Below are 27,988 nucleotides of genomic sequence, written 5' to 3'. Positions count from 1 at the left end.
TCAGTGTAAACAAAGGTTTAATGACATCTTAAATATTGTCTTGTTTTCTTGGCATAAGTTGATGTGAGGTCCAAAGTCAGCCAACATTTATGATTTAATATTAACAGAATACAAGGCAGATGTTGAACATGACGTTCACATAACTTAAAAGCCAAACAAAAGTACATTAACCTAAACGGATATTTCATTCTGTAAAAAGTATCCTAACATTTCAGTCAGCGGAAGCTTTCATGCTCGATCCATGAACAGTTGGCACATTCATATTCTAGCAAGTCTCAACTTCGGTTAGAGACGTCACTGCTCAGGTATACATTCACATGAGAGTGTAAAAAGGTCACTGATGTGTCTTCCACTGCTGTGGGGGTTGGAAGAAAAGTGGTTCCAAGACTGGAGTAGGTGCCTGCTTTGTCTGCAGTGTGAAATTGCTGGGACACAGTGTGTTAACCACTGTTAAGTATCCAAGTTTCTGCTACGTTACAGTTCTCAAATCTGCTGAAATAATGGCTGCTACTTAAAAGGCATCGAGGCAGATCTAGCGTCACGCTCTCTGCTTTTATATGCAGTGGGAAAAAAAATTGCTTCTTTTTATACAGGAGCTGAAAAATCCAATTCCCTGGCACTACCTCATTATGGTGCCTACTGACAGATGTTCATGATCTCAGGACAGTAACACTAGATTTGAGACATTCTGAAGAAACACAAATGATTACATGATCTTTGTAAGTGGTTTTTTGTTATTTTGTTAGCTGACCAAACCAGTGTCCCTTCATTATGATTATGACCTTAATGCATATATGATTTTACCAGCTGTAAAACCTAAAATATAAATACGCCTAAAATCTCATTTTGAAATTTTTGCACCTTCAGCAGTGAAATATTTCCCAATCAAAATGGCGTCATCTCATTTCATGTGACTGTTTGGTCCAACAGGACAACAATATTCATGAGGCGTAATAACAAAACACTCATTTCATTCTTTTGACTAAGCTCTGCCATCAGATTTATGTGCGTTAGTCTATACAGTCTTGTGCGTTTGTGAAAATACAGACAGTTAAAACATTTCAGTATAAAGGGGAAGAGTAGGAGGGGCAGAAGGAAGCTGGGAGATCCTCGAGGGTGGAGGCTGCTGGAGAGCTGACCCGCAGAGCGTGAGCCGTTGAGTGCTACTTGGTATCTGTAATTTGGTGGCGATTAGGGGGGAAATCATCTTCCACCAGGACTTCCTAAGAGGAACCTACAGGGACAGTTAGAGAAATAGCCATAAACACATGCTTTACTAAATGCTATGGCACCTGTTTACATGCTAGTAAGATTCACAGGACTAGGAAAAGAGTTAGAGTAACATCAGTATAATCACAAGCTGACATGTCTTCTAGATAAATCACTTGTTTTTGGATTTTTTAGAGGAGTCCATCTTTAATAGGAAAAGGTAGTTCTTACCACTGTGCTCTGGCCTGAACCGCCTCCCTCCTCACCAGCCTCTTCTTGTCATCCAGAGGTTTGGCGAGCGCTCGAAGTACTCGGGCCCGAAATGGCAACACCTTAAATCACACACAGATAGGAGGAAAAAAATCGGTAAAGCAATTAATATGTTAACATTACACTTTTTATACAAGTTTCCTGTTGAAAAAAAATGTTGGGAAAAGTGACGATTAGAATCACGGACTCTTCTTCTAAGGCCTTAAAGGGGCAGTTCACCACAAAATCCTGTTATGCTCATGAGTGGGTGACAGGATGTAAATATTAATGGTGCTCATCTCGGCTGAGCTGTAATGTTTCTCATTGGTTTAAGTACACAGTAGACAGAAAACAGGTCCCACATGGAGCTGCTCACAAAAAAACTCATGATTTCTAGAGAGAAACATCACTGCTGAGCTTCTCAAATACATTTAACGGTACTTTTGGCAACCAAGCACAAATGCCATTGATAAACAGCACTATGTCCAGGAGGGAAAATACAGAAATTTGACTTATGAGGATCAATAGTGTCACACGATGACAAATTTGTAGCTTGTAATTCTCTGACTCAAACATTGTGGTGAAATCCAACAATCATAAAGACTCCTTTAGTAATTAGCTTCAATATAACTGACTGCATTTAGTCAGATTGGTCAATTCAGTCTGATCGCTAAATGTTTCCATGTTCAGGAACCGTAGTTTATGTTTGTGAGTCCTTATTCAGCTTTTGTAAAACAAAAACATATTTCAATAAACTGGTTGAATTTAAAGTTTTTCAAACAGTTAAAGATAAAACACACAAATTAGGAATTAAAAAAAATCTTATGGAGGTTGAAACCAAAGTATTCAAAGATGGTACGTTTTACCTCATGTACAGGGAAGTAGGAAAGAGCGCTGATGCAGGACAGCGAAGCAATCCGTACACTCTGCAGTGTAAAGGAAAAAACACTGTCATCATTTAATGAACTTATACAGTCCAATAATGAAGGTAGGCTTTTTGTAGAGCACTTACAGCATTAAATACTAAAACAAAACAACAGTTTATAATCTTGAGGAGACTGAATAGTTAGTGAACAGACTGTGGTGATCTAACTAACCATAGCTGGACTGCAGAGGAGGGCCAGCAGCCTGTTGACCAAAGCTTCCAGCTGCTGTATGAGAACTTGTGGTGGGTTGACGAGGACGGGCTCCAGACAGGACAGAGTTGTCAGATGAATGTCCTGATCAGGACCCGACAAGGCTTCCAGCAGCAGAGAAAGAAGCTGCACAGGAACAGGACTTTGATGATTACAGGCACCTACCAGCTCGAGTCATTTCTTACGAGCATCAGAGCTGCTCTGTGTTACTCACCGCTGGAAGTTCAGTGACTTGAACCTGCTTGGGCAGCTTATTGACGATGTTAGATAAAGCTTTCAGGTAGTTGGGCTTCTTCTCTGGTGGAAACAAACAATACACAAATAAACCAAAAACATTACATTCTGAATCTTGTATATACACTGATCAAACAGGGTTTAAAGCATGGAAATCTTTGTCTTCATCAGTTTTTGGTGACAAATTCCTTTTTTTTTTTTCTTGATGTTTGTGACACTTAAATGTTTCAGATAATCAAATATAACACAAGTAAACACAAAATGCAGTTTTTAAGTGAAGGAAGTGAAGAAAAATATCAAAACCTTATTGGCCCTGTTAGAAAAAGTGATTGAGCCCCTAACCTAATAACTGGTTGGGCAAACCTTAGTGGCAACAACTGTAATTAAGCATTTGCGATAACTGCCACTGTGGAGGATTTTTGACTCACTCATCTTTGCAGAATAGTTGTAATTGCTGTGAATTGCCCTTTGTTTTTCATGAGGCATTCGGAGGTGGACTTTCTGGTGTGTTTTGGATCATTTACCTGCTGCAGAACAGACAGACACCTTCCCAAAAAGTTCCACTTTTGTTTCATCAGTCCAAAGAACGTTTTTTTTCCAGAAGTCCTGGGAATCATCAAGATTTTTAATGGCGAATGTGTGACTGGCCTTTATCCTCCTTTTGGTCAGCAGTGCTTTTCTCCTTGATATCCCCCCCCCCCCAGGCCATTTTTTCTCAGTCTCTTTCTTAATGTTGAATCATGAACTCTTGACTTTAACTGAGACAAGTGAGGCCTGCAGTTCTTCAGTGTTGTTTTTGCCTCTTGGATGTGTCGTCGCTGCGCTCTTGGGGTAATTTTGGTCAGCCGCTTACTCCTGGGAAGGTTCACCACTGTTCCAAGTTTTCTTTATTTGTGTATGATGGCTCTTACTGTGGTTCAATCGAGTCCCCAAGCCTTAGAACCCCTGCCAGACTGATAGATGTCAGGGATTTTGTATCTCAGGTGTTTCTTCAGATGGTGGCACGATGTGTTGCTTTTTGAGATCTTTCAGCCTGCTTCACTTTGTCAAACAGCTTCTAATAAAGTGATTTCTTGATTCAACAGGTCTGCCAGTAATCAGGCCTCAGTGTGTTTAGTAAAACTGAACTCATCTTTCCACAAAATGTGGTTAACCGCAGTTAATTCATAGTTTAGCAGGAGGGGCAATTACTTTTTCGGAGAGGACCAGGAGAGTTTGGACGTTTCTCTCTCAATCAATGAAATCATCATCTAAAAACTGCACTTTGTATTTACTCTGGGTATCTTTGTCTGATATTAACATTTGTCTGATGATCTGAAAAATGTAAGCGTGACAAATATGCAAAACACTAGAAAATCAGGAACTTTTTTTTTTTTTACACCACTGTAATATAAATGTCTGGACTAAACAGCTCACACGTGTAGTTTTATATGTTTCTGCTAATGGTGAAACATTTTTTACACATTTATTTTCAGTAATCTTGTACATCTGAGCACTGCTACTGCACTCTAATTAGTAGGTCTAGTGAATAACACTTCTAAACCTGAACATCATGTGTTGGCTAAGACTTTTGCTATTTTCCCTTTAAGTCTCCTCCATCCAAAGAAACTATTGGTGCAATATTTGCAGTACTCAAGAATAAAAAGCTGTTTCTTTTTTTGCTTCTAAACATTAACGGCAGTGATGGGAATAATGGCGTTACAAGTAACGGCGTTACTAACTAATCACTATTTCTATCGTTACAACGCCGTTACCGTTACTAACAAGAAAATGCGGTCGCGTTACTATTTTTCAACAAACAGACGGCTGAAGCTGTGTTCAGCTTACCGCACTTTATATCAGTTGCACGGAAGTAGCTGTAAGTAATCTGGGCGCTACAGCTTTAAGCAGCTGCGCGCGCTCCCGCGGACGGCAATCACTTTCTGGCAGACGATCACTTTTTGGCAAAACACCTGTAGCTAGGGGGGTAATTAATCGTATGAGTGCTGCTGTTTGACTGCGATTGGCTTACCATGACTACTTTAAGAAAGCAACAATGTGATCTATACCAGTTTTTAAATTGTGTTGATAGGCCACGTAAAACCAGAGTCATGATAAACAATATATACGCTGCGTTTTTTCCTGAGTAGTTTCGTCACCTTTACTCTCTAAGGACAGCGCTAGCAAGCACTCTCTGCTTAAGACAAAACTTGTGCATATGATTTTAAAATTGACAATTTATATTTGCATTTAAAGTTATGAAATATGATTAAATAAACATGTTTGTGGTTGCTACAGTAAAAAAATAGAACTTTTTCTACTCTGATTTTATGTTTTTGCCTGATTTTAGATCAATTGTGTTAATACAGTATGTCAAAATGAAAACATAACTGTAAATTCAGACACGTGAGGTTGTGCTGAAAAGGATGATACCAAACAAGGCAAAGTAAATTGTAAATTGTTTGTGTAGGTTCGACTGTCCTGGTGCCTTTACCTTGGGGTGCAGCGTTGAACCCTTGCACCAGCTTGGCTTTGTTCTCGCTGAAGAAGCGCTGGCGGTACATGATGCGTACATCAGCGTGGCAAGCTCTGTTCAGGACGTCAGTGGAGTCACTCATGAGTAGAGAGAAGCCGTCTGCCGCCGCCATCGGACCTAAACCGGCATCGTCGAGCAGAGAGAAGAGCTGCGAGGTACACAGAAAAGAGAGTAACACCAAATGTGTTTTCCACTAAAAACACAGTAAGCATGAAAGCTCCACTGTGTGCTGCTCAGTTTTGTACCTTGTCGGTCAGTGTTGTGAACAGAGGGTGGTATCGCAGAAGCAGAGCCTTGGAAACCTGCGGACAAGCACAACCTTACTATCATTCTGAAAAAGATTTGTAAGGTGAGTGGTGAAACAAGTAAAAGCTCTTAATGCGCTGATGATTAGGAGTGAGCAGTACAGACACAGTCACTCTTACCCAGATCATAAGTGTAAATGCCTGAGTGTGAACAGAGGATGAAGGTGAGTCCAGCTCGCTGCACACTCTCTTCACTGTCCTCTGAATTAGGCTGTCGAGGGAATCTCCTGAAGAAGAAACAGAAAATGTTTTAATAAATGATCTAAAGCTTTTAGATTTAATAAAAGCCAAGCTGTGACAGGACACAAACTGACCCTGTGGTTTCTTGTTGACCAGGCCAGCAAAGCACTTTGCAGCTGACGTGTATGACAGCGGGTGGCTGCAAGTGCAGCTCATCTCCTCCAGTGCCGACAGCAGTTTGTCAATCTGGGGCACCTCCACCTGCAGACGATACTTAACACTGTCAAAACAAACTTCAACATACATTTCCTAAAAGTTTTTATTTATTTCTTTAAATTTAACGGAAATCTGAATTAGTTGTTTAACATGAGACTCACGCCGCGAGGTAGAGAACACACACTGCCCATAAGCAGACAAACCAGCCGAGACAGGCTCCAGGAATCCCCCTCCTGCTTCTGAGAAAAGTAATCACACTTGTTACCCGAGACGTGACCTGATGGAGTGGTTCCAGTTTAAAGCTTGCTTCTACTCATAATGGAATGTGAATGTTGGCATTAATGTGCTTTCAATACTTTTGTCAACTGCTCTTTTTCTCAAGTCAAATAATGGCAAAACACACATTTAAGAGATAAACAAATAAAAATAAATAAATAAAAACTAAACAAATGACTTTTCACTTGAGCTTTTCTGAAATAAAAACATTGTAAAAATATGCATATACCCAGTTGGGTGTTTAGGTTAATTGCCCATAGGTGTGAACGTGAGTGTGAATGGTTGTTTGTCTCTACGTGTTAACCCTGCGACCTGTCCAGGGTCCCTGCCTCTAATGCTGGGCATACACTGTGCGGTTTTTGGCCCATTTTGAGCAGTTTTCAGTCGTGCGACCGTTTTGGGGGTTGGCCGAGTTTCGCCTTAATCGTGTGTCGTGCATCGTGTTGTAAACATGGGGTAACGAGAAGCGATTAACACCTCACAACCAGCTCCCGATCATCAATCGCTTGGTCGTAAGTAGGGCTGCCACGATTTGTCGACTAGTCACGATTACGTCGACTATCAAAATCGTCGACGACTGATTTAATAGTCGACGCGTCGTTTGAAGCTTTGTAAGATCCCAAAAGACGCAGGAATAAGTAGCAGGATTTAAGAGTGTAATAACGGACTGAAACAGAAGATGGCAGCACTGCATGTACAAGGATGCCAGCTGCCGTTAAACCCCGAAGAAGAAGAAGAAGCAGCTGTGTCCCAGAAATCATAGCGCGGCCCAGCTTAGTTTCCAACAATGGCGGCAGCTAGTTAGTTTTAATATTACTCTTATTATTCTTTCTGGGTCACAAAATAAACGTTTAACGTATTTTCAGGCGAGAATGTAGCTGTGTAAACCTCAAATATCGGCTCAGTTTATCAGGACACCACATATTTTCAAAAGCGCTCCGACGTTTTCGGAGACGTCTGTTACCCACCAGCTCGATAGCTAGCCGGGGGCTAGGTCACTAGCGCGGTGAGAACACCGGACTCCCGGCAAATTGTTTTCTAACCCACCGCCATCTTTCGCTACTCAGGTTAAATATATATGAGTCACTTAGATAAATTAAAAATGTTGTTGTTTGGCTTTTTTTTTTTTGTATTTTATTTGTTCCTGAGTAAATCGGTTTGTCTGAGATTAAAGTTATAGTTTTTACACAGCTGAATAAACGTCAAGCAGACAGCTGATTATCAAAAGTGTGAGATGCTGGAGAATATACTCCGTTGTCCTGTTATATTTTAGATAGCAAGGAGTTCATTAAACTTCACCGAAACAATCTGCAAATTTCATTAAAATTGAATAAACTATCATCTTGTCTTTATTTTTAGTTAGCACAGACCTTACACACTTAAAGCTGTAAGCTAATGATAGTTATATAAGAGCAGATGCTGCTGGTGCAATAAGCTGTAGTTTTACGTCCAGTGGATGATGATCTGATTAGTCGACTAATCGCATAAATAATCGGTGACTAGTCGACTATCAAAATAATCGTTTGTGGCAGCCCTAGTCGTAAGAAAATCAAACGTGTTTGAAATCCTGTCGGCCTTCGTGAGGGTGTCACCGCAGCCTCTCACACTGCGCACGCACAAACACAGAAATGAAAGTGAAAAGGTGGAGCAGCACGGCAGTGCGGCATGTGATCTGGACACAAGCGATGAAAGCACACCTTGTAGAACTTTGGCAAGCTCATCTGAGCCTTTTCGATGTGGCCTCACGAAGTTATCACGACCGCTCTGACCATGAAAATAGTTGGATCTACGCTGCTGCTCAATCACAGCTGCCTGATCAATGTTTTTCATGAGCAATTTAGCAAAGTTGATGGTGGTGGTGTGTCTGTGTGAGTGAAAGACAGAGAGGGAGAGCGAGAGACAGATTTTATGTTATAACCTTCATGTTATGGACGCACAGTGTGAGCACTCAGGTCGCATCAGAGCATCGGGCCGTATAGTGTGAGACCCTGCATCGTGACCTACGAACTTCTAACCTCTGCGAGTCAATCGTACAGTTTGAGCAGGAGCTGAATAACGCAACTGAAAAAAAAATTGCACAGTGTATGCCCAGCTTAAGACAGCTGAGATAGGCTCCGCCCCCCACTGAAGAGAATAGATGAATGGTTATGTACATTTATGACCCTATATGTAGTTCTGGCATTGTTTATTTTAGAAAGCTTAAAATCAGAAAAAGCCATCCAGAACACAACACTGCCTTGACATTTGTGTTGACTGCATCAGTTTGTATACCGTCTGATTCTTTATAAACTAATTATACAGTCACTAATATTTAATACATAAAATAAATGAGCACAGACAAAAACAGACCTTGAGAAGCTGCATGTGTGAAGGGAACGAGTTGTCAGGCAAAAAAGAGACATCGCCATCCAGGAAGAGAGACACAGCTCTCGACGCCGTCTGCCCCGCCAGGCTGAAAGGAAGCCACACACACCTCATCAAAAAGTACGCTCTGCATTGTGCAAACAAATCAAAGGCATTCGCAAAGAAGAAAAAAAGAGAGACTGTGAAACAGACAGGAAATAGTATATTTAGATCAGCAGGTGTGACACAAAGGAGGAAATACAGCAAGTACAAGCTACTTTTAGTGCAACTTTGTTTTGTTTATCTCTGCATTTAGAGACACTAGGTGTGATAAGAATAACAACATTTACTATGTGTAAATGTGTCAAAAGACAAAATAAAATCAGGCCAAGAGGTGAACAAGATTACTGACGTGGGCTGCAGTCTGGAGCAGGAAGTGCTGATGACAGGAACCATGGCAGACAAGACCACCTCCTCTACCAGAGGACTAGGAGTTCCAGATGATCCCTCACCTGAAGAGCAATTGTTTTTTAAAGTTGGGGGACTAAATGTTTTTGACATGAACACGTTTTACAAATGAAAGCTCAATTCAGTTGTTAGAAAAATATAACTGTAGCTTCAGGACTCAATGGATGGAAGTCTGTTAATTCATAAGTTATACTGAGAAGATTCAAATTAAAACTATTTTGATGACGTAAGATGAAGCTGGTCAATCCTTTCACTGATCCTTTCTCACCCTGCAGTGCTGCCTGGAGCGCCAGAGACAACAGGTGTGGGATGATGATGTTGTGGAAGCAGCGTCCCGCTTCCTCGGTGTCCTGGACCTGCTCTGCTATTCTCTGAAGGCTGCGGCACGTCAGCACCACCTCATCCACTGAAAAACTAACATCACCTGAAATGAACAAGATGTCACAGAGGTGTTAACCTTAGAGCATTTCATAGGACAACAACACGCTTTGGTAAAGCTTTTTGAATTTGGAGACTAACTCCAGTGAAGTGATGTGTGATTGTAAATTTGCACCATGACCCACTGATCAGTTATAAACATACTATATATAAATATAAGTACTTGAAGCTAAAAAAAAAAGCATCTTTTTTGCCAGATTACCTGTGTGTGCTGAACGAAGGACCTCCAGGAGGACAGGTGTGCTCTCCTGGACAACACTGGGTTGGATGGACACTGCAGCCAGAGCTGACAAACACCGCTGACGCACTGCATGATGGGAATGTAGTTCAGAAACCTCCCCTTGGTCTTGATTCATGGGCTCTGAACAGACAGGAGGGCCAGGTCACATAAACACTACTTGTATGTGTTCCTGTGCCTAAAATACATGATATTTTCAGCAGCTTACCAGTATACATCTCGTTCTTTAGTCTTGGAATCAGTTTGGAGATGACGAGTGCCGGGTGCAGCTGCGCTAAGGCTCCAGCACACTCCGCCACAGCAAGACTGGAGGCAGAAACAAGACAAACACAAGAGAGGTGTCAGGATGAACGGGATTCAAATAGATAACAGGGAGCATCAAAGAGAAACGAAAGCTCACCTGACTCTGTCATCCTCTTCAATCAGCAGCAGTCTGGTCAGATGATCAAGAGCTAGCTCAATATCAGATTCTAACAGCAGACCTGAACAAGGGGAAAATATTTACAACATTCGTGAAAAACGTCTGACTCTGTTATAACGCTTTTAAGCAATTATATATTTTTAAATTTAAGTACCTGCTTGTTGTGCCAGTGATGTGAGCACAGAGGTGGCAGTGATCTGCAGGCTGGAGTTGTTCTCAGAGAGAGCAGAAAACACGACGCCGCACAGAGATTCTCGGAAGGCTAAAAACACACTCTCATCTGAAGTAAAGAGACGAAACGCAGTTACGAGAAACAGAGGAGGTCAAAGCTGTAGTTCCCTTGGTCACAGTCAAGCAGCAAGTAAACAGTTATCTTTTTTTTTTTAACCACACTATAACTGTTTGAAGTTTGTGACAATTACAGTGTAAACACACAGAAACTGACAATGATTAAAGGTCAACAGCCGTAACCAAGTAAAGTTTTTCTTTGGTCACTGGACTGAATGTTTTAGCTTGACTCAGTTCAAGCAAAAGACAAACAAAACTGTTTGATATATATCAGCAAAGTCACAGTCAAGAAGATTCAAATATTTACAGGATCGAGGACGTGCATATCTGAAATGTAGAGTAACAAATGAAGAGCTATAATTTCAAGATTTTATGGCCGATGTTGAAGTTTAATGAGATGCAGCGGTGACTAGAAGAGGGAAAAACAGCAGTGAACACAGCACTCACCATTGTCTGAAGACTGGCAGTTTTTTACTGAATGGATAAATCGCTGCACCACCTCCAGTAATGTCCTTCTATGGGAACACTGCACAGAGAGAGAAACAGATGTGATCATGGACTTAGTTGTGTTAAAAACAAAACAAAAACATAAAAATCCAGATGTTAATCAAAGAAAACAGGCTCTAGAGTTCTCATACAACACATTCTCTCTACTCTACCCATACTTAAATAGCCCAATATTAAACCAGTTAAACATGTGGACATCAGCTGTCTCTATTACCTGTGCTCTGTTGTTATATTGCTCAAGTAGCGATGGCATGACAGCAGCTGTAATGATGTGACTCGCACTAGTGGAGGCGCTGCAGGCGGCTTGGAGGAGCTTTGCGCTCGGCCATACAAGCTTTAAGTCTGGTTCACACAGGTGATGTTTGCAGTCTGAAAAAAAGCACAACACAGTACAACACAAGACCCATTTGAATGTCTCAGAGACTCATTGTTTAAAACTACGTTTAACAATAAATACTGATTTCTTCCAAAGAACCGCTGACAATTACAGTGTGTTTACGTTGACTGTATAGACTGTAAATAAAAGATGGACCCAGTAACTGTGACGTCACCCTCAGTTTTTTGGGCTCCTCATTATAAAGCCTCAACATTAGCAATTTTGGTCACTGCACTGTTGTTTTTTCTGGAGCTAAAAGTGTTTAGTATTTAGGCAAGAGGGGGTTGCTAAGTTATTAGCTAATGCTAAGTCTAAAAAGCTCACAAAGGCCTGGCAGAGAACCCCTGGCTACAGCTATCTGTGTAGACATCTGTCAGTCAGAGAGGCCACGACCCTAACTTTACAACAGTATCCAAATATATCTGCTGTATTTAAAAAGCAGCGGGTAGAACACTTTTTCTAACAGGTTGTAAAAATGCATTTCATGGTGTCATGTTGGGAATTTTAACACTGAAGTCAGCCTCAGGGGGCCTTGAGAAGTACCAATTTTTCCATAGCAAGTGATTGTTGCCATAGGAGTTGGGATCTAGGCCTTTTGGACCCGGCCCTAAGACTCAAATATTGTGTTTTCAACCCACCTGTACAATCAATCTGTTAGACAGCAAACATGATATATTAGGTTATGAAAAAGTTGTGGTGGTATACACAGTATATATATTTAAAAAAAAAGTTTCCTGCCAACTTCCTCCCCAGTGTACTGTACTACATAGTGCCATATTCCTCCTCATCAGTATACAGAATTTCATTTCTATGTTTCTTTCTGGAACAAATGTACCTTTTTTCACATTTTCATGCATGCATAACAAAGCTGCATTTTACCTGTGAGAATGAAATCCAGGAATGTGCTGAGGGAGTCCTCAGAGTCAGAGCTGAGGACTGAGCGAGACAGACAGGAAGTGAGTGCGGTAAGAGCAGCGAGGCCTGCAGACTCGATCCTCTCGCTGGAGGTTTGAAACACCTGCAACGACACAACAAGCACAACTTAACTTGACTCTGCTGTTGTTAGTTAAACAGCAGTGAGGTCTTCATTCGCTTAATGCTACAAAAGAAACCTAGTATTTGGTGTTTCAGAAAGCACTACTGGCCTTAAATGTGCCTATGTTTTTTATGAGGGTGGAGTGGGTCAAAACGAGCTAAAAACAGAAATTAAAATCACACCACACCGAATAAAGACCAGCTACAAGATATTAAAATATGTCTTAACAGAGCCAAGGCACAAAATAAGTACTACAAGTACTACTGCTATTTACATTTAAAAACTGATCTCAAACAGACCTCTCTGCGTACTGCTGTCCACAGTCCCTGCAGGAATTCAGCCACATGCTTGTGTTCATACTGTGACACACAAGCAGCCTGAAAATGTAAAAATAATCACAATTTATCTACATGACTCTGCGCTGGACCACTTGTGACAAACGACTCTGCTGCTTAAGGGAATCGTGAGCTGTGCATCATTCACCTTTACTCATGCATACTCTGTGCAGCTGACAGTCAAATGTTTATATCTGAACTGTAAGCTCCTGTTTTAGCTGGAGGCACACAACATTTTTAGAGACGAGTTTCTCACCAGAGTCTGCAGCGAGTCCAGCTTTGCGCTCTGAACGTCTGAGTCCAGCTTCTCGATGAGGAGAGGTAACAGAAACTGTAAGATAGCAACAAATATTAGCGCAGAGGCCCTTCGTTTAGTTTGCTTAGGAGGAAAAGCTCCAAAACAGAAAAAGTAAACGACATTTGAAAAAAACATAAATAAATAATACTTTCACTCACCTCTGCAAAATTTGGAGTCCCAGTAAGGACGGCCCTCAGAGCCTGAACCAGTTCCTCCCTGGTGATGCCATGTGGGTCATTAGGAGGCTGAAGTGAGAAGAGATTTAAGAAGTCTATTAAAACATGCAGAACCCTACAAACATTCACAGATAATGGAAAGTACATCACACCCCCTCCCAGTTTCCTGTCCCTCTTCACTGCGCTATCAAATAATGAATATAAAGACTCCAATGCATATATGAAAGATGTCTCTTTTGTTATACAAGCACCAAGGTGAGTGTCGATATTTCTGACAAACACAAATATATAAATGCAGAAAGACTCGTGCTATTGCAGACTTGCATTTGCATTTCATTTAATACCTGAAATAATACAATAAAAATGTAATCTCAAAGACCACTGATCAGTCATTATCAACTGGCAACCAATCGTGAAGCAAAAATGCTGCCCAAAATTCACAGGGTTAAACTTTAGATCTCTGTCTTATATTGCTTTACAACACATGAACAATATTTATTACACGTTGTTGTCACATGTATCCCAGTTTGGCCTACAAGGAGTTCTAACATCAGTGTTAATTTCCTCAACCAATAATTCTAATGAGGTTGTTGATGCATTCGCTTTCATCAACACCCCCCCCCCACACACACACACAAAAAATGCACAAGGACAAAAACTACAGTTTAACGTATCAACATGTTCATTAACGAATAAAAATGAAATGAGTTGTAAATAACTCAGTGGCAGAAGCAAACTTTTACACTTTTTGTCACCTTTAGATTTAGTCTATGATAACATTACAACATTTAGCTGATAAAAACTTAAACGCCTAAATTATGAATGAAACTAAATGATGTTTTAGTCAGAAGATTAAGATTAAAGCTAAATCAAAATTTGCTGTGAAAATGAAAACTTTGTAACATGTTATGGTTTAAAATGGTCACTAATTAGTGAATCAGTAAATATAATCATTATTAAATATAAACTATGACTATCATAGCATGCTCATATAGATCAATGCAAATGTATAATAATAGATTTTCTAAATGATCCAATCTGTCGACTGATGTGTTGGGATATATTGTCTAAAGTGTTCAGAAACTAATGCTGATCCTGCACTGTTTCCTGTTTCCTCTTCAGTTTAGACTGATGAGGGATGCTGGCCTTGAATGCTTAATAATACACATGGTTAAATATGCCCGTTCTTATACTTTACATGATGTTTTACGTCACATACACAACAAGCTTTGCACCCATGTGCTGCTTTGCTCCAGAGAGACCTGTGATGCTCTGTGACATTGAGCTGCTTTTCGCGAGCAGTCGCTGCGTTATAACTTCCTACAGAGTCTGTCTGAGGTCACAGGAAGTCAGTGATGACATTTATGTCTGCTACACTCAGTTCTCGGTCCAAACCAGCTGAGTAAACAGGGACTTACTGGGGAGAAGTCGATTGGGAAATAGCAGGACGTCACTTCAAACAGTTCCTCTGTGAATTTACCTGAGACAGCAGATAGGAAAGGAATGGGAGTTACAGTTTGATCACTGTGGCAGAAAAAAGGTGAGCTGCAGGTCAGGGACGCACAGAAATACAGAAGAGGTGACGGTGAGAAGAAATTATGGTGTTCTCACCGAGCTCATAGCCTCTGTGAATAAGGTTTTTGGCAATCTGAAAGGCCAACAAGAGGTTGCGAGGATCTCGCTCCCCGTCCATGGACTGCACAAAACCGAAGACAAAGTCGGCACCCAAACCCTTAAGTTCTGTGGGGAAACGAAGCAGGGACACATCATGTGGGGAAAAAAAAGTTTTGCAACACAACAGACAAACACTGGTTCACACAATGACTAACAATGGCTTGCGTGAGAGTGCCACGATAAAGGAACTATACAACCAACCGTCTCTTCCTCAAAACTAGGAAAGCTGGTGAGGGTGTATCGGTGAAGCTTACTACCATCTCCAGGTGGGGATGATTATTATTTTGGCATGAAGAGCAAAAAAACCCACAAGATTAATTTTCTTATGTGAAGTTAAAATATTAAAATGGAAGAAACAAGTAACAGCAGCTAAAAAAAAACCATTGGTACTAAGGGGATTTGTCAGTTTTCTAATGATTGCATCTTCTTCTCAATCATTCACTTCCTCTTATTTAACCTACACACACACACACACACACACACACACACACTCTGACTGCTCCTGAAGCAGCTGTATGACGTTTCATTCCCTAAGTCAGAGGGCAGATATCAAAGCTCATATCAGAGCCAGAGATCCCAGCAAGATTCATTCATGTTTACTTTGATAAATCAGTCTTTGATGACTCGGTCTGAATCGTGATTAGAATGTTGTGATTAGTCATGTTGATTATCATCATATTGGAGATGAAGAAGAGTGTAATGATTTTTAAGACTCTGACAGTGTTCTTAATATAGTTTAAAACAGAGTCATTAAACCCCACAAATCACCTACAATCAGCCTTACTGGATCGGATTAATATCACCAGTTTGTAATTAAACTGTTTTATCTACAGTTGCTGTAACCTGCATGCTGTACCTGTCAGGTCACAGCTGAATAACGAAGATTTACAACTCATTTAAAATCTATTTAGATCACAGCTGTTTTTTTATATATAATAATGAAATGATTCTGTGTAAATGAGTAAACATCTCTGCTACTTATATATATAAAAATCATATTTTTCCCCTCTTCTGTTGTTAATACAAACAACGCAATCAAACATGATCCACAGAATTAAACAGGAGGGTCTTGCCCGTTGCCACGGTGAACATGGTCTGGAACCAAACAATCAGAGCTTACATTTAAAGTTTGTTAAATCTGCTTTCTGGAACAAAGCCCAGGTCACAGTACCATCCCTCCTGTAAGCGTTTCCATTTTAACAGCTGGTAGCTAAACACAACTATTCCACTGTCAGCCCTCCATTTTCATTTTTTACATATGGCTGTTATCCTAAAATATTAGCCAAACAGAGGACAGCGTGTCAGCGCCTTCCATTACTGCTGTGAGATTGTCCGACTTTTAAAACTCATGCTCAATTCTTAAATCACCGGTTATTTCAACATGACCTGCTTCCTTCCACAGAGCTTTCTGTCTCTGTTAACTGAGGTTTTGTGAATCAAACCATAATCTCTTACCCGCCTCTCTGGTCTCCATGATGTTGATAAGCATGCTGTAAACACATGCTCTCTCTGACAGCATCAGAGACTGCAGGGGAAATAAATACATTTGTTATTAGTAGGAACGGTTTTAGATGAGTCAGTTTTACCAGCAAAAACAATAACAGAGAGGAAACAAGAACATCTAACAAGTGTGGCACGATGTTTCCGACAGTGTGCTACATTAGGTTTTAAATGCATTACTTTCGGAAAAAACAAACACCGCAAAACTAGGAAAAGTCACAAAATGTCCACTAACGTCAGAAAAAACAACTCAGACAGTGGAACTGTTGACATCATATGTGGAATATAAAACGTGAATTGTTTGGTTAATCATAATAAATTCTTTGATTAATGGTGCAAACTCGTGCACTGCAAATTGCTTAAATGTAATTTTTAACATTAGCATAACCCTCCAAGTACAGTGACCTAGATTAGTTATAGATGTTAGGTGAGTTATTTCTAAGCAACAACTTGATCTTGGCAATAATTTTGGTTAAGTAAAATACACCATGCGGTCTTTGTAAAATCCATGTTCTCTTCAATTCCCATTTTAAAGAACACAAAGACAACAAAGCTCACAACTAAGTATTAAAACTATGACATTATGTAGGTAAAAATCAACCCAGCACTGTCATTATTCCTCAGAATAACACTTTAAATGTACAACAATATGACAGTCTCACCTGTACGTGGATGTCCTGGAACACTGACCTCAACATGGACACAGCTGAGCCAGGAGGCAGGTTTGTACACTTTGTCTGAATTGGGGGGGGGGGGGGGGGGGGGGGGTGTACATTAACAAAACAGTAAGAGGAAATCCACAACCACAACCTTCACATCTGGAACTTCTCAAAAAAAGTCCCTCAGCCTGAAATGAACTTGCAGATTTGAGCAGAAACTAAATGTTATCAAAGAACGACTAACCAGCTCCTTTAGCCCCTTTAAGACGGGAGGTGTGACGACATAATGATCCTTCAGACGGTTTTCATAGAAGGCAATAAGCACTTCCACTGTGGAGAAGAACAGGAAGAAATGCTGAGTGCTGATCGCCCCTTGACATGAATAAGCGTCATCGTAAGACATATATGAATATAAAATGTAGTTATTTGAGTGCATTTTTGATTTGTCACTTTGCAAGAAGCTGTGCAATGCTGGCACAGTATATGGAAGGAGAAAGGTGTACCTTCTCTCTCTGTAAGCTCTCTATAGCACTCCTGCAAAACCTCAGAGAGCAGAAGGACTCCTCGGGCTCGAGTGTGAGGCTGAGAACTGGTCAGACTGGACCTTTAACAGGAAAGGTAATGAAGATGGAAGTTGATATTAGATAGGAATATAATTGCAAACTCTGGCTGGTTCGGGCTGATATTTTCCCCTGACATGACGATGAACACAGCTTACCCCAGTGCTTCCACCAGCTGCAGAACTGTAAACTTCCCATCTTTGACACCTGAACAAAACAAACAAACAAACAAACAAACAAACAAACAAACAAACAAATAAGTTTAGTGAAGTGAAGTGATGAGCTACAGCAATGCAAGAACACGCATGCTCTTAACTCTAGTAGTTGTACCAGGTTATAATTCAAAGGTAAGGCCACAGGGTTCATTGACAGGCTACCTTACACAAACTCAGCAGCTAGCAACCAGCATGTGCTTTAACCACTACGGACTAGCATCAAATTAAGAGTCCTTGTGAAGTGGCAATGTGTTCAAACTCGATGTATACATTCAGAGTGTGCATTTACATCGACAAAATGAGCAAATATATTTTCACGGCGAATGCTTACTCTTTATCTTGCGGTTATAACACTACACAGGATGTTGTGGCGCTAAGTTAGCTAGTTAACCATCACGTCTCGCTGCGCATCCTCGGAGAGCAGCTCTACAGCCTCTCCGGTGTTACTCTTATGAAAAATGTCACCGGCAAACCGCGACGAAAGCCTTTTACCTTTTGCTGCATCTTTGGCCTTGCTGTCCTGCAGTCCAGACACAAATTCCTCCACCAGAGACAGCGCCAAGGTACTGTCCGCAGCCATCGTGTCCCTGTAACTACTTCACTGGCACTACGCATGCGCGAAAACTTTAGGTGAATCGCGAAAAGCGATGGGTTTTAGATTATATCTGATAAAAATAAAACCGTTAAAACCAGTATAATATTATTTCCACACGTTTTTCATATTTATAGAAATGGTGGAAGAAAATCTTCAATATTATTTTTCCTTTAATGCTGCATTCAAGTACTGTCCGAACAATGCATTACAAATACTAGAACTAGTACGTCCTCTCCCTTCCACTAAAGTTTTGCTTTTCAAGAGGTTCCAATTAATTACTACCAGTATGATTTCAAGTAAGAGTATTGACATTAGAAGAACGTGTATCTGTTATATGATAACTCCGCTGTACAAATTAATTTGCGGACTCCTCCGTTCATAATTGCGTCAAGTCCCGACGCAATAGAAACCAACACCTGGCTGGATGCTTTTGCGCAAGCGTAAAGAAAAAAGTTCGGCGGCGCTAGCAGACTGCCGCTGGTCACCTTTCACCAGCGAAGTAGGGAGAATTTTTTAGGGGGGCTATTTAAAGAAAACACTGTACCGAGCTCGTCAAAGAACTGAAGTACTCCTTCGTACGGCGGACAGAGGGAGACTGTAATGACCCGCTGCGTTTGTCAGAGACGGAAGATGCGGGGAAATGATATCGTGCGCGCGGAAGTTTGTGTTTACTTACGCCGTGGTAGCTAGCGTGTTGGCCCTGTTAGCCTGTTAGCGAGAAAGGTGCGCTGTGTCTGGACGGGTTAATAGCAACACTTACAAGTCAGCCCAGCTACGTTAAACAGTAGAAACATACTGTATATATCCTGAAGCTAACAACGAGCTGGTGGCAGATGCTGGGGATTGCTCAAACTCTTGAAACATTGGTGCGGGCCACGAGCCGTGAACTCTGCGTGCGCGTGTCAACACGCAGGCAGAAGTTATTTACAAAGAGGGCACTTTAAGCCCTAATCTCAAACGTATAGACCTGCAAAACGTGATTTAAATATTAACTGCCGCCCTCAGTGCGGTTACGAATGACATATCAGGCTTGCGTCCCTGTGCGTGAAAACCATCCTCCTCATCGGACCTAGTACATCGTCCTCGTCCGCAATGGGGCCCCTGTTTAGCCAGTGAGACCCGTAAAAGCGATCTGGAGCCCGTTAGCCATGGGGGGATGTATGGGCAGATACTTGGAAGGCTGGGAAGACTCGCAGAGTCGGGGCTCCTCCAGGAACGGTGGACGAGGAGGTAAGGCAACATTGTGTGGATGTTGTATTAATATGCGGAGAGGTTTCTTTGAAATATAAGAGCTGGAAACTTAAAGTCAACAGTGTCTCTGTCCGTTGATGATCAGTGATGCCAAAAAAGAGAAATATTTCGGCGTTGATAGTTTTGTGTTGCTATAACAATAGCAGGTTCAGATTTATCTGAGAGTGCATTTCTGGCCACCACTTGTGATTCGCATCCCTTTTTTGTGTCGTGGCTGCTGTTAAACAGAGGTATCGACCTCTGTTTAACAGCAGCCACGAGAGGGCAGGTGCACGAAATCTCCATTCACGATTCCTCACACACATCAGGAAACTGGATTCTGCTGTAGCTGTCTGACTTTGATGTGTGCCTCTTCTGTATCAGTAAAAAAGGGCTTGATTCTTTAGCTTTGACGAGGTAGTTTTTCATCTTATCAGTTCAGACTGGTGAAGCTGTATATTCAGATAACATCTGTACCAAAGTTGATGACAGTAAGCTCGTTGGGTGATTTTCGTATATTAAAATCTAGGGCGTAAGCTCTGTGTTGTGGTTACTGTAACAGCCAGCTACGTTACATTAATTCCAGAAGTTGCTCTCTTTTCACATCAGTTTATGTCTGTTGGTTACGGACTTTCCTGGAAGTTAACATAATAATAAACTGCTACTTTGTTAATCAAACTAAAGTTAACCATCAACACACAGGCGCAGTGCAGCTGAATTATTAGACACTGGGAACTTCTACTTTTGCAGAAAACAATGGTGATTATATTTTGTGTGACCTTGTTATGATACAGTCATTATTGGGAGATTAGGGCTTTACAGCCTGGCAGGTTCATGAATGGGGGTCACGTAAACATTTTGGGATGGGAAAAGACTTTCCAGCTTTTTCATATTTCTGTCATATTGCTTTAAAAGCATGCACGGTTGTGTGACTACAGTGCAAGCACACTTGAGCTCAGTGTTTGCCTTAGAGTGGCTGCTCAGGAAACTAAATGTCTGTTATTCATTTGGATGCAGGTTCTGTCCCCTTGATTTGTTACTGCTGGAAAGTTTTTCAGTCCGCCTTTTTCCAGTGGGAATTGTCTCCAGTTTGCATCAGAAAGATGGGAGGTTTTGAAGATGGAGTCCAACTTTCGCCATATAAAAAAGGGCGTTGTTTGAATAGACTTTCTGACCCCTGCTTATGGAGTTGCATCCTAAAATTAGACTCTAACATAGATTTTTGATGCCAATATGACCTTCAAGGTAAGTTTCTTTGTCGTGTGCCAGAGTAGCTATTTAAAGTTAAAGCTGTCAGAGCCAAGATACCCAGGCTTTCTGGCAGTGGCTCATGTTGATTTCCCAACTTGATTAGACTCAACACGCTCCCTTTGCTAGACAAGGCTTCGATCAAGAACAAGTCACATCATGCCCCGCTGTATCAGTGACTGAGACTGATACTGACTGTAACTCTGTTACATACATGCTCATAAAGAAACCCCATTTGATAAGAGGAAGAATTGGATAGCTCATATGGGATCTCAATTTTTTCGTTTGTTCCAATTTTGTTTGGATAAGAGCTCACTAATTTGTGTTACTATGTTCGTGTTAGGTCTGCCTACAACACGCTTAAAGGAACAAAAAGGAGTCTCGTTTGCATTGTGATGCTGAGAAAAATAATGGAAGAACATGTTTGGACTTTAAATAAACATCTGCAGAAACCCGTTATAAGATAGTAACGCATTTAGAAGCAGCATGGATGTAACTGAAAGGTGATTAGAAATGCACAATTTCCAGTTTATTTTAAATATTGATTTTTAAAAAGTCAAATATCAATCAGGCTATAAGAGTATACAAAACCTGCTGAATATATATGCACAAGGTTCGCTTGCTAGTTTTGTAAATCACCTAATAATAACGGTAGACTGATTAACCATGATAATGTCAAAGCTCTCAATGATTAGGATCTCAAGAATCAACAAAACAATTCACTGGAAAGTAAGCTGAACTGTAAATGAAAGTGAAACCTGCCCGTTCCAAGGTGGTCTATCTATTTTGAATGTAATTGCTTTAGAAAACAGCTTGATTAAGGAGAAACACATTGTTTTAGTTGACAATGTCTATAATTTACAAGTGTTGTTGTGTTTTTGTTTTTTTAAGCATCTCTGTAACAGTGGTTTACAATTTCAGTAAAAAGCAAATATAGATCAAACCTCAAACCAGCCTTCCCATGAGTGGCTCTCAGCACTGTCTGTATCCAGCTGTCTCAGACTAACCAGAAATCAGCTGGGCTGTTGTATTGTCACGTCTAGGCTGGATTCTGACCTGGAGGCGTTCAAGTCATATTTTCACTTTATTGGCTCGTCTCGTACCGAGCAGGGTTACTGCTACATCAACACATCATCGCTCTGGTTGAACCAAACCCGTTTCACAGCTGTCTCAAGCACATTCCCATTTAAAGGGTGACCGCTATTAGAGTGATCAATCCAGCATAAACAACATAAACATACACATGGACAAAAGTAATGGGCCACACCTCTTAATCTTTGAATGCAGGCTTTGTCACAACGTATATAATCAGTCACATCTTTTTGCAAAGTGGAAAGACAGCTGCTCAGCCAGCTAAAGTTAATGAGTGGGGTCCTTCTCTGGTTTTAACATCAGCACAAAAACTGTACACCGGGAACTACAAGGTATGGCACAGCTGAGCAGTTTGTGTTACATGTGGGTGTCCCAGTACTTCTGGCCTTACAGTTTACAGTACATGCTTGGGCTTGATTTTTATTGCATTTATGATTATCTTGTTTTTATGTTTGCTGAATGCCCGAATTATAATTGGAAAAACAAAAATAATTACCCAGTCTTAATATTAAGATTAATTACTTTTGCTCAGAGTTTGCTGAAAATATTCTGTAAAATATTATAGTTGCTTCAGGGATCATTTTCAGATTACAGAGACTCATTGTATCTTTAGTGTAGTGTAAACATTGGTTTGACAAGGAAAAGATCCCCCAGATCCATCCTGGGAGGAGACCTGAATCCCTTTGGAGTTGTGTCATGAAGGGCATCCAGCATAAAAACCTGTCAAATCCAACACGCAGAGCAACCCGCTGTGACGACCCCCTGTGGCTGTGGGAGCAGCCGAAAGTAGCTTTTAGAGGCTGACTGTATCTTTAGCTGCAGAAAGGTGAAGGAAACAAAAGTGGTGATAAGATAAGCAGTTACAGCACGTGAGTGAGTGTGCGCCAGTACGTCCTCATATTGATTTGGTCAGTGGCAATTCGGTCAGTGTCATCTGGCAGCGGCGTTATCTTTGTTGCTCTTTAAAGGAAGAACGTGGACAACCACACCTTCCCCCCTGATAGTTTGCCTTATTTCAAGGGAATGTGTGCAGCTGTTAAATGTCTTTGCAGGTTCAAAGCAACATCTTGGTAAAGTAAAGCATTTGTTCCTAGCGTTAGGTAATCTTCATCAGCCACCTGTAGTTGTCGGGTGTGCTGTTTTTGCAGCACAAGGAAGCCTTGTTGCTGTTTTCTGTTTTATGAGGCATTTCACCGAGTTTTTTTTAAGACACACACACTTATCCCCATAAATTTTATTTCTGTCACTCGCGCTCTCTCACCGTACTGCAGTTTCAGCAGTATTCTCCTATAATGTGAACATTTTTGCACGCGGTCACACTCCCTATTCTTTTTCTATACAGTTTAGCTCACTGCTTATAAGTACAGACACAGTGACACTGATTCATAGGAGTGTACTGCAGCACTGCTGTTTGCCTGCGTGTATCAACCCATCCCCTCTTCTGATGAATTTTGTTAATATTCAAACTTTAAACTCCTGAGCATCTCAGTGGAAGATGAAGAGGATTAACCAGTATGAGGCCAAAGTCTCTGTTACCTTATTTGACCAAAATAAAAAAGCTTAATGACTAAGACATTATATGTGCACTACACTGCTCACATAACGTTGAGGTCCGGGCTTTGTGAAGGATAGTCTGTGACCGATAGTGTTACACGTACATATTTCCTACCCAGGTATGCTTTTACTGCATTTATAGTGTTTTTGAGATCATTGTCATGCTGAAAAATGCCAACTGTGAATCAATACCATGCAGTACCATTTGGAAAGAGATGGCACTGCTTGGCAGATTATACCCTAATGGTACTTTCCTGTGTTCATAATTCCGTTAGTTTTGAGAAGATCTCCAACATCACTGACTAAGGGTCAGTAGACTGCTTTAGACCAGGGGTAGGCATCTCCAGGCCTCGAGGGCCGGTGTCCTGCAGGTTTTAGATCTCACCCTGGGTCAACACACCTGAATCAAATGATTAGTTCATTACAAGGCTTCTGGAAAACTTCAAGACATGTTGAGGAGGTAATTTAGCCATTTAAATCAGCTGTGTTGGATCAAGGACACATCTAAAACCTGCAGGACACCGGCCCTTGAAGCCTGGAGTTGCCTACCCCTGCTGTAGACATTGCCCTTTGCACCACTCCTGACCTCATCTGTACTTACTGATAACACTTTGCCAAAAATCTCATATCTGGATTCATCCAGCAAAGACCTTTGCCAAGTCTTTGCTGGAGTGTCTGGTATTATTCTTAAGAACATGACTTTTAGACACTTAATTTGTTGTAGATGATATTCAAGGCCACTCCATTTATCTTTGGTCTTCCACCTGTCGGCTTTCCTCTTTAGGAATTAACTTTTAGGACAACATTACAATGCTGTGCCTGTCAAAATGTGTAATCTTTGGCATTGTTCATAGATTCAGCAAAAGAAATGGGTATTTCGTGCTTTGGTGACAGGCTGCTAGTAACAAAGTGCCTAAAGAAGCCATTCACAATTGGCTCTTTTCTAAGTTGCCTGTTAGGCACAAAACTGGTTCATTCCTTGAGTTAGAAGCCTTTTTGATGCTTGAATGATTTATAGGTCGTTGTTAAATGGCTTAACAAGCAAACAGAAAAGGAGTAGGGTCCAAAGAAAACCTTTGCAAGACCTTCAGAAAGCCGGGAGAACTATTGCTCAAGATCCCATTAAAAATTACAAGTCTGGTTTCTTGGAAGCAAAATATAAAGAAATAAGGGCTGGCTCAAGACTTTAGAGCAGCCCTGTACTAACCAATAGATATGAATGCAGAATAAAGTGACACAGACTGTGGGGAGGAAAAAAACAGTTTGCAATAGCTGTAGGCAAAACTTGAAAAGAAGACATTTAAGTAGTTGTTGTTGTTGTTGTTGTTGTAACACAAGCCTCTTTTGTATGACGCGTTTTGCAAGTGTTACGTCACGTTGCCTCGGCAGAATGGAAACAGATAGTTGAGGATTTACAGCATGTGTTTCATCTTAGAAATGAGGAGGTCTTTATGGTGTACCCAAGTTTTATAGAGCCATGTTGCACAATGGAGTTTTCAATGAGCTCATGAGAGTTTGGAATCTCATAGTGCCTTTAATGTATGCAGTGTTTATTACTGATGATACTGATGCAATAAGCTTCTAAGAGCCAGCATGTTCCATGTTAAGGGCTATGTGCTACAAAATAGGAGCAGGTGGACCTGTCGGTAGCTTTTCTGAGCTGAGTGATCTGTAAACAGAGCATATAAAGACAGTGGCGGCACTATTGTAGTAATAATGCATGTGGTGTTTTTTTGGGTTTTTTTTTAAGTACCATTACAGATGCTTTAAAAACACTTTTAAACTACAGAGGCGGGCCGTGTCTTTAACTGCAGAAAGCTGAATGATGTAGCGTGGTGATAAGATAACTGACTACAAGGTTGAGCCCACTTGGGTGTCCTGTACACTGTGTACGTCCACGTTGACATAACTGCAATATGTCTATAGCTCACGAATGTCAAACACATCTTCACATCATGGGCCACATACAGCCTAATCAGACCAGTCATAGTCCTTTCTGTCAGTAAATAATATAATAGTAAAAATAGTATAATACTAAGTGCAATAATCCTTTCTGTCATCGTTGTATTTTTACTCAGTTGTATATAGTATTTGTATTTGTATTCTATTTTTATCTTATTGTATATTTATTTTATTTTATTCTACTGTATATAGTATTTTATTTTATTCTATTCTGTACAGTTGTGTACTGTATTTATTCTTATTGTATTCTAATTTTTGCCTCATAACTTTTGCACTGTCCACTTCCTGCTGTGACAAAACAAATTTCCCACGTGTGGGACTAATAAAGGTTATCTTATCTTATCTTATCTTATACAGAAGTTTAACCATACATCGAATTCCTCAGATATCTTCATATTAAGGAAAGAAGTACTACAACCTTTCTTCATCATGTAGAAAAACTTACTTTTGAAATTGTAAGTTAAAGAAATCTGTCACCATGACTCTGTGGAACCAGGTTGTACATATTAGGTGTGTAAAATTACAGAAAAAAATGGTTGTTACTCTGTAATAATATAAAATTTTTTAACCAGGACCCATAAATACATTTTTAAAAAAAGCAAAAACAAAAACATATGTGTTGTAGGTAGTGAAAAAAATCGACTTTTCTGCCATTTCATTCTGTATGAATTACTTATTTACCTGGTGTAGTATATATTGCCATGTAGGTTTTCATCAGTAATGCTATAAAAGTTATGAAAATAAAGCTAAAACTAGGAATGTTCCTAGTGAATAATTTCTTAGCGTACTTTTCCCCTTCATTTAGTCAACTAACTATTCTAAAATGAAGAAACAAGTTAAATTTGTCAAAAACTCTCTACACAAAGGCATTTTAAGCATTTAACACATTCCTTAATCAATCATGTTGCTTAACTGTGCAGCACCTTGGTTATGAGCATTATGAGCATTTCATGTTCTCCAGAAAAACACTTCTTCACCTGTTGAAAATGTGACAAATTATCATCAGAAAAACAAATAAACTGTGACTGAAAAGTGTGGCACATTGTGCTGTGTGTTATGAATGATGCACGCTGTTCCATATTCATGCCAACCACTTCAATAAAAGTTTAAATCTAAAATGACAAAACGATAGAACGATAGCAATTTTCTTTTCTGTTTATCTGGAGTCGGGGCGCAGGGGCAGCAGCCTATGCAGAGAAGCCCAGACCTTGCTCTCGCCTGCAACCTGATCCGCTTAATCTGGGGAACGTTGTACCATTCCTAGGCCATCCGATAGATATAATCTCTCCAGCATATCTGGTGCCTCCTCTCAGCAAGACATGCCCGGTCACCCAGAAACCTCACCCAGAAACTGCCCGCCTTTACTTTCGATGTGGAGTAGCAGCGGCTCTGAGCCCATCCTGAATGGCTGTACTTCTCAGGGAAAAACCATGCACCCCTGGGTGAAAGTCCATTTTCGCCGCTTGTATCCACGATTTCGTGCTTATACCTTTTAAAAGGACTAACAATATTTGTGTTAATAATAAGATCAGTCCCAAGATTGGTGCATTCATGCTGTTTCTCAACAATGATCCTCCATCTGATGGCAGATGGCTACATAACATTTGGGACACAGCAATTAATCTGCATTGGATATCAATTCAAATGTTTTTGGCTCTCATGGACACCACAGGCCTTTTTTTTTAAATTTTTGCTCAGTGGTAGTGAGGAACCTGCTTTTCTTTACTTGGGATTCACTCGCCTTTAAATGCTAATCCTACACCAGGATTACTTGTCCTGAGCCTCCTGCACTATAGATAATTAGTCTGGAAGAAAGGCAACTCTGCATGCGAGGTGTCCCTTTTGTATGCTGTATTTTCCATCAGTCCACTCTTCAATGTGTGGCAGCTGTGACGCAGGCATTAGCAACTATAGGCAAGTTTAGTACTCAGTTTTATTGTCAAGCTTTTACGTTGATTTATAGCTTCATGTATTTTATTTCTGGACATCCGTAGCTTCAGTCAGAGGAATTTTATGCCGGCTATGATACAAACAGGTGTGGAAAATCACTGGAAGTTTCAATGATGGGTGGCTGATCCTAGCCTGTTGTCCTTATGCTTTCCCTCCAGATCAGTCAGTGTTCTCCTGGCCTAGGTGTGCTCTGTATTAATAGTGAATAGTGGGAAACATGAAGGTAAGGTTACATAGACAGATATAGAGTAAGCATACGCTTCATGGATACAGCAAACTCTGAATGACCTCCTAATTTTAGATTGAGAAGACATGTTAGGGTGGGGTAGGACGATCTTTCTCTGATGACAGCTCGAGTTTCTGTCTGGCAGTTCTGTTTATTACAGTGAGGAGATGAAAGAACAGAGTTAAGGCTGGGCTTTCCTCATTAGCCAAGCTGCCTGCTCTCTGCATTCGGCATTCACACATGATAATGAGGATTGTGAAAACGACTTCCACTGACTGT

At 40.6% G+C, this 27,988-nt stretch overlaps 2 protein-coding genes across 2 annotated transcripts in view; one reads left to right on the top strand and one right to left on the bottom strand.

Moving 5' to 3' along the window:
* Positions 1-983: 983 nt before the first annotated feature.
* Positions 984-18,810, bottom strand: mms19 (MMS19 homolog, cytosolic iron-sulfur assembly component). The gene is made up of 31 exons (XM_082543261.1): positions 18,345-18,810; positions 17,796-17,844; positions 17,581-17,681; positions 17,322-17,407; positions 17,081-17,155; positions 16,374-16,443; positions 14,856-14,984; positions 14,663-14,724; positions 13,227-13,313; positions 13,027-13,101; positions 12,735-12,812; positions 12,279-12,417; positions 11,238-11,392; positions 10,964-11,042; positions 10,383-10,508; positions 10,208-10,289; positions 10,016-10,113; positions 9,772-9,930; positions 9,400-9,555; positions 9,076-9,175; positions 8,670-8,772; positions 6,206-6,283; positions 5,963-6,089; positions 5,769-5,875; positions 5,589-5,645; positions 5,302-5,491; positions 2,809-2,891; positions 2,556-2,720; positions 2,325-2,384; positions 1,441-1,541; positions 984-1,234 (listed from the first exon to the last, which is right to left on the bottom strand). The coding sequence occupies exons 1-31, from the start codon at positions 18,430-18,432 to the stop codon at positions 1,204-1,206; spliced, it is 3,096 nt and encodes a 1,031-aa protein (XP_082399387.1). The 5' UTR covers positions 18,433-18,810; the 3' UTR covers positions 984-1,203.
* Positions 18,811-18,883: 73 nt separating this feature from the next.
* ubtd1b (ubiquitin domain containing 1b) overlaps positions 18,884-27,988 on the top strand; it is a 15,155-nt gene continuing 6,050 nt past the window's right edge. The window contains exon 1 of the mRNA XM_082543268.1: positions 18,884-19,677. Within this exon, the coding sequence (XP_082399394.1) occupies positions 19,596-19,677 (82 nt within the window). The 5' untranslated portion in view covers positions 18,884-19,595. The remainder of the gene's footprint in view (positions 19,678-27,988) is intronic.

The sequence above is a fragment of the Aulonocara stuartgranti genome, assembly GCF_965226115.1.
Source record: "Aulonocara stuartgranti genome assembly, chromosome: 8".
Taxonomy (NCBI): domain Eukaryota; kingdom Metazoa; phylum Chordata; class Actinopteri; order Cichliformes; family Cichlidae; genus Aulonocara; species Aulonocara stuartgranti.
This window is presented reverse-complemented; position numbering and strand designations above follow the sequence as displayed.

Excerpts from the sequence above, each read along its gene's own strand:
- mms19 (XM_082543261.1), bottom strand. The coding sequence starts at position 18,432 with ATGGCTGCGGACAGTACCTTGGCGCTGTCTCTGGTGGAGGAATTTGTG. Across the intron at positions 12,813-13,026 it reads TGGACTCGCTGCAGACTCTG|GCTGCTTGTGTGTCACAGTA; the intron begins GTGAGAAACTCG and ends TTACATTTTCAG. Across the intron at positions 10,290-10,382 it reads ATCACTGGCACAACAAGCAG|GTCTGCTGTTAGAATCTGAT; the intron begins GTACTTAAATTT and ends CCCCTTGTTCAG.